This window comes from Mauremys reevesii, linkage group 24, assembly GCF_016161935.1.
Source record: "Mauremys reevesii isolate NIE-2019 linkage group 24, ASM1616193v1, whole genome shotgun sequence".
Lineage (NCBI taxonomy): Eukaryota > Metazoa > Chordata > Testudines > Geoemydidae > Mauremys > Mauremys reevesii.
Window position 1 is genome coordinate 12,365,961 of NC_052646.1, and position 6,391 is coordinate 12,372,351.

Consider the following 6,391-nt stretch of genomic DNA (forward strand, 5'->3'; position numbering starts at 1 on the left):
TGAGACTGAGTGGGGACGGCAGGGGGCTGTGGGGTGGGATCGAAGGGTCCTGGCAGGGCTGGGACTGAGGGGCACCAGCATGGTCTCCCCTCACTGTCTCTCAGGTCCAGGCCTTCGTGCAGAGGAAGCTGCTGGGCCCGGAGCAGGACGTGACGCTGGAGTCGCAGCGGCTGCACGGGGGGGTGGAGCACAAGGTCCGGCAGCTGGGGGCCATTGCCCTCCCCTGCCTCCTGCGCCGCAGCCTCCTGGGGTGAGTCCCCCCCCCCCTGCTCTGTCTGATCTGCCCCCCCCCCCCTGCGGGCCCTCTCCCCCACAGCCAGCAGGGCCCTGGGGCCGACTGTCCTCTCTGGGGTGCCCCAGGGGCTGGATCCCCTTATGGGGGTAGCCCCTGGCCTTAGGGGGGAGTACCTTGGATGGAGGGCTGTGCCCCCGCCCCTCCCACTACTGGACTTGGGGTATGCAGGATTCCTGGGATCTTCTCCCCCGTCCCCTGGCCTGTGCCGCACTGAAACGGGGCTCAGACCCGCCCTGAGATCTGCAGGTTGGAGGGGGTAGGTGCCCGCCCAGCAGTACTGATACTCTGCTCCTCTGCCCCATGCTGGGGGGCGCTGGTCCTCTGCAAGGAGCATCAGTACTTGGGCAGTGGTATTAATGCTGCAGTAGTGGCATCGAGATGAGCAGGAGCGTTGGTGCTGGGGAATACCAGTGAAAACCCAGTGTTCTCTGGGAGGAGAGCTAATACCCTGAGAATGGGGCAGGGGCTTTAATACTCTGGTGGGAGCATGAATACTCCCTCCAGGGTAATAATGCTCTGAGAGCATTGGTACCCAACATCTGTGGTGGGAGGATTAATACTTTCTAGGCTGATAATGCTCTAGGAGCATCGGTAGCCTATAGCAGTGAGAGGAGCATTGATACTCTCTGGGTATTAATACTCTGGGAACACTGGTACCTGCTCTCCCGGGGGTACCAATGCTGTACTACCCTGGCAGGGGGCTGTGACGAGAGGGTCCCACCAGCCCTTCCTGGGAAGCGGTGTCGGGGGGGGTGTGGGGGGGGGGGGGGGTGTCTGGTGAGATGGGGGGTGTCTGAGGGTGGGGAGTTCAGGGGCTGATCCTTGGCGTCCCTGACCCGGTCATCCCCCACCTCCAGGTCCCAGCAGGTCCCGGCCCACGAGCTCTCCATCCATAGGCTGGACCGGACAGCGCTCGCCCAGCACCGGGCCTTCCTCACTGTGTGCCAGGCTTCCGGCTTCCCTCTCTACAAGGTGAGACGCACACTTGGTGGAGCAATGGGGCAGGGAGCAGGGATGTCTCCCCACAGGGCGGGAGTGAGACCCTCTCTTCTGAGGGAAGATGGGGGGTCCTGGAGGAGGGGGTGGGGCAGGCGCACCCCCCTAATTTATTCTGCATTAAACCTCCCTAGAGCCTCTGTTGGGGGGGGGGGCAGGCCCTGTCTCCTCTCACCCCTGTCTCTGTCTGTCTCTGCCCCAGGCCCCGGAGCACCTCCTGCCCCACATGGCTGAGCTGAAGAAGGAGCTGCTGGCCCTGCGTGCCCAGCTGGGCTACAAGAACCGGGCGCTGGCCAGCCTGCAGCAGCGCCAGGGCTCCCCGGGGACCGACGCGCAAGGTGAGATCCCCTCCATGGCTCCAGACGGACAGGGGGACGCCTCCCCAGCCTGAGGACCCTTCCCAGGGTCTGCAAGGGGCACCCTCCTGGCACATGAGCTGGCCTGAGGGCGGCAGGACCATGGCATCCGCTCAGCAACTCAGCACTCCCCTGCCCCCCAAGCCGTAACTCCTCCAGGCCTCACCCACGTCTCTTCCCCCAGCCCTGGTGCAGGCCCTGCGGGACCACGACCGGGAGCAGGCCGGAGCCCTGGGGCCGCGGATACAGCTGGTGACGGAGCAGTGCAGGCAACGCATCGAGCGCTGGCCCGAGGTGCAGGCCACCATCGACGCCTGGTGAGGAGGCCCCACCCACCTGGTTTATGGGACGTTTTGTTCTCCGGAGGGGGGAGGCCCTGCCTCTCCTGCGCTGGGGGTCGGTTCTCCCCTGCCTGGGGTGGGGGCTGTGAGGAAGAAGGGGACTTGCCCAAGTGGTGGGGGCGCAGGAGGGACTGATTGGGGGTGTTGGGGGCTGGGGTCGGAAGGAAGGGGGTGGCCTGGTGCCCCTGGAGAATGGGCGTACCTAGGGAGGGCTGGGGGGCATGTGCCATGAGGAAGGATGTCGGGGAGGGAGGCGGGGGGGTGTCTGTGCAGGGGGGGGGTCTCGGTGCAGGGGAGAGCTGTGGGGAGCGGGGCCGGAAGGAGCCATCTCACCCCTCCCTGTCTGCAGGTGGGAGCAGCCGGGGCAGTTTGTCCTGCCTGCAGAGCACCGCCTGGGCCTCACCTTACAGCAGTGGCTGGAGCGCTGGACCCTGGCCCTGAAGACCCTCCAGCAGCAGCAGCAGCAAAGCTGGGTCTGATAGCCCCCTCCTGCCTGGGAGGGTCTGGGGAGCCCCGCCCCCAAAGGGGTGCAGTTGTAGGTAGCCATACCCCTGTTAGGGAAGGAGTGCGGGTCCGACACGCCTATATGGGGTGGAGATTTGGGGGGCTTAGTCCGGTCCAGCTGTCTCCTCTTGTGCAAAGTGCGGAGGGTCAGTGTTAAGGGGGGTGACCAGATGCTAGTGGTGGGAGCAGAGGTGGGGGAGCAGATGTCCGGTGTGTGTGTGTGGGGGTCTCAGATGGGATTTGTGACGTTCTGTAATTCACAATGTTCTGAATAAACTGACTAAATTCACCACCTATCGCTGGGGGCTGGGGACCCCTCTCAGGTTGGTCCCTCTGGCTCCCTCAGCCTGGGCCGTGGGAGCATCCCAGAGCCGGCCGCCTCTTGGGTGATTTGCGGGAGAAAGGAGGATGCCAGTGCTCTACTCAGTGGTCCCCAACCTTTCAGCACATCCTGGGGATACAGAGCGACAGCGTCAGCCTGCGGGGACGTGACTGGAAACCTCTACAAGGAGCATGGGAGGCCCTCGGTTCAGGGCCGTATATCCCCTCCCAACCCTGCCCCTTTTCCTCTCCCCCCCACCCCCGGCCTGGCTCATCCAGGTAACCTCACAGGGCTGGAGGGGGGGGGGGACATCTCCAGGGGCTGGCAGGCCCTTTTCTGGGGGAGAGCGGGGGGGGCGGCTCTGGCCCCCCAGCGGGGACAGGTGGGGGCCATGGGACGGGGGGCTGGCAGGGAACCCAGGCGGAAGAGGGGTCCCAGGTGGGGGTATGATGGGGGGCGGGGGGTCCCAGGAGGGAGGAGGACCGGGGCGCAGGAAGCGAGGAGAGGGAGGCCGCCCCCCGGCGCGGGGCCCCCGAGGGGCAGGGGCGGGGTGGCCGGGGGAGGGAGCCGCAGGAGCCCGGAGAACAGGAGCCGGGGGGGCGGGAGCCGGGGGGATCCCGCGCTGGGGGGCCCGGGGCTCTCACCGGCGGAAGGCCCCGTCGGGGGGCACCTTCGCGGGGGGCAGCCCCATCTCCTGGGCCGCCCAGAGCTTCAGCTCCATCGCGGGGCCGCCCCGCTCCATGCCGGGACCCGAACAGCCGGGCGCGCCAGCCGCTGCCGCAAAGCCCCACGGGAGCTGCGGGGCCTGCCGGGAGCTGTAGTCCGGGGGGCGGGGCCCGTAGTTCTGTGGGGACGGGGCTCGCCGGGAGCTGTAGTCCGGGGGGCGGGGCCTGCTGGGAGCTGCAATTTGCATTTCCCCCCGTTCACGTGGGTCACACCGTAGGCCCCATGGTGGCCCCCTATGCAATTTGTAACAGCGCCACCTGGAGGCAGAGCTAAGGTGCAGCTCATGTGCCCTGGAGACTGAATTCCCTCTGGGGTCTTTGCTGAGCCAGTCTGTACCCCAGGTTCTCAAACTGGAGTCGTGAGGTTATTACATGGGGGGGGTCACAAGTTGTCAGCCTCCACCCCCAACCCCGCTTCACCTCCAGCCTTTATAATAGTATTAAACATAAAAAAGTGATTTTAATGGCTAAGGGGGGTTGCACTCAAAGGCTTGCTGTGTAAAAGGGGTCACCAATGCAAATGTTTGAGAACTACTGCAATACCCCATGCTCATTGCCTCCCTGCTAATGCCCACCTCCCCTCTAGGGGGCAGAGAAGAGCTCAGTCCCCATGGCCTGTTCAGCCAGCCATGGCGTCAATTTTGTGCTTCAGACAGGGGCGGCTCTACCTTTTTGGCCGCCCCAAGCAGTCATGCGCGGGAGGCGCCCCAGAGCCGCGGGAGCAGCGGACCTCCCGCGGGCATGACTGCAGAGGGACCGCTGGTCCCGCGTGGCTCGGCTGGACCTCCTGCGGCTGCGGACGGTTCGCGGGTCCGGTGGCTCCGCTTGAGCTGCCGCAGTCATGCCTGCGGGAGGTCCAGCCGAGCCGCGGGACGAGCGCCCCCTCCGCAGTCATGCCTGCGGCAGGTCCGCTCGTCCCGGGGCTCCGGTGGACCTCCCGCAGGCATGACTGCGGCAGGTCCGCCGGCCCAGCCTGCCGCCCCCCCCCGGCGACAGGGGACGGGCCGCTCCTCGACTCGCAGTGGCAGGATGAGCTGGGGCCCCAGCCTTTTGCCGCCCCCTAGATTTTGCCGCCCTAGGCACCAGCTTGTTTTGCTGGTGCCTAGAGCCGCCCCTGGCTTCAGACACGTTTGCTAGGAACAGGTCTGAGATGCTCACAGCTCATTCCATCCAGCCGCCTATCAGGGAAAAGCCCCTCCCCCCTCCCTTGATCTAACCATTAGACCCCACACCCTTCTCCAAGCCAGGCATAGAACCCAGGAGTCCTGACTCCCAGTCCCCCTGCTCTAACCCACTGGACCCTCACTCATCCCAAAGCCAGAGATAGAACAAAAAAGTCCTCACTGCCAGTCCCCCTGCTCTAACCACAAGACCCAACTCCCCTCCCAGAGCGAGGGAGAGAATCCAGGAGTCCTGGTTTCCAGTTCCCTGCTCTAACCTGCAGACCCCGCTGTGACGTTCCCCTCTGGTGTTATCTGGACTGGTGATCTGCTAAGTCACTCCAATCCTTGACTCTGGGAGCCAGCCTTACCCAGCTGTGCTGTGAGAACCCCACTCCTGGGCTGTTCATGTACAGCCTCTGGCATGTTAGCTGCTCCTTGGCTTGTGCAACCGAATGCCAATATCTCCAGTCCCAGACACAACCCTAGGAACCTCCATCTTGCAGTGTCCAGTTATGCCCACTGGACACAGCAAACTTATATGAGTTCGTCAATTTAACAAAGAAATAGATATGTACCAGGCTTGTTATCCCAAGGGGAGTTTCTGACACGCTTCAAACCAAATGCACTGCTTCAGGTAGAGAAAAAAAAACAGATGTATTAACTATAAGGATAGATTTTAAGTGATTATAAGTCAAAACATAATAAGTCAGATTTGGTCAAATGAAATGAAAGCAAACTGCATTCTAAGGTGATCTTAACACTTTCAGTGCCCTTAGAAACGTAGATGCTTCTCACCACAGGCTGGCTGGTTGCCCTTCAGCCAGGCTCTCACCTTTGATCCGCACTTCAGCCGCTTGTGTGGTGTCTGTAGATGGAGGTGGAAGAGAGGAAGAGCCTGGCAAACGTCTCTCCCTTTTCTCATGTTTTCTTCCCTCTTGGCTTTGCCCCCGCCCCCCTTCAGAGTCAGGTGAGCATCACCTCATCGCAGTCCTAAACTGGCCAAAGTCAGGGGGTGACTCACTCGAGAGCCCATCAGCTCCTTTTGTTGCTGCCTAGGCCAGTGTCCTTTGTTCCTATGAGGCTGGGCTGGGTTTGTCCCATACCTGCCCTGATGAGGTGTGAACTGCCCCTCTGCTCTTGGAGAGTTTTTTCCTGGGCTTATTTTAAGTCATGAGGATACAACCTATAACTTTACTATAACATTACTGTAATAACAATGCTCAGTGCATCATGAGCCTTCCAAAGACACCCGACATGACAAACTTTGCACTGGATACCACACAATCATTTTACAAGGATGAACATGGGGGTGTTGGATGTTCCCCCGAGGTACAGAGCGTCACACCCGCTCCCCTCCCAGAGCTGGATAAAGAACCCAGGAGGCCCGCTTTTGCCACTAGTCTTTGTGCAGCAGGACTTCAGGAAATCAGGGAGGGGTCAGAGAAGAGCAATAGGAACTATCCGAAGGCTGGAAAACCTGCCTGAGAGCCAAGGACTGAAGGAGCTTGATCTAGTGAGTTTCTCCCAGAGATGGAGACAAGCAGATTAGATCCCAGTCTGTGAGTACCTCCCTGGGGAGGAGCTTTCAGGGAGCAGAGGACTTATCAACCCAACAGACAGGGAAAGAGCGAGAGCTGATGGCTGGGGGATGAAGCCAGACAAATCAAGACTGGGAATAAGGGTCAGATT

At 61.9% G+C, this 6,391-nt stretch overlaps 1 protein-coding gene across 1 annotated transcript; it reads left to right on the forward strand.

Moving 5' to 3' along the window:
- Positions 1 to 203: 203 nt before the first annotated feature.
- HAUS5 (HAUS augmin like complex subunit 5) lies at positions 204 to 2,550 on the forward strand. Its single transcript, XM_039512907.1, has 5 exons — positions 204 to 250; positions 1,153 to 1,267; positions 1,494 to 1,629; positions 1,832 to 1,964; positions 2,338 to 2,550. Exons 3-5 carry the CDS (start codon positions 1,518 to 1,520, stop codon positions 2,465 to 2,467), a joined length of 375 nt encoding a protein of 124 aa, XP_039368841.1. The 5' UTR covers positions 204 to 250; positions 1,153 to 1,267; positions 1,494 to 1,517; the 3' UTR covers positions 2,468 to 2,550.
- Positions 2,551 to 6,391: the final 3,841 nt, after the last annotated feature.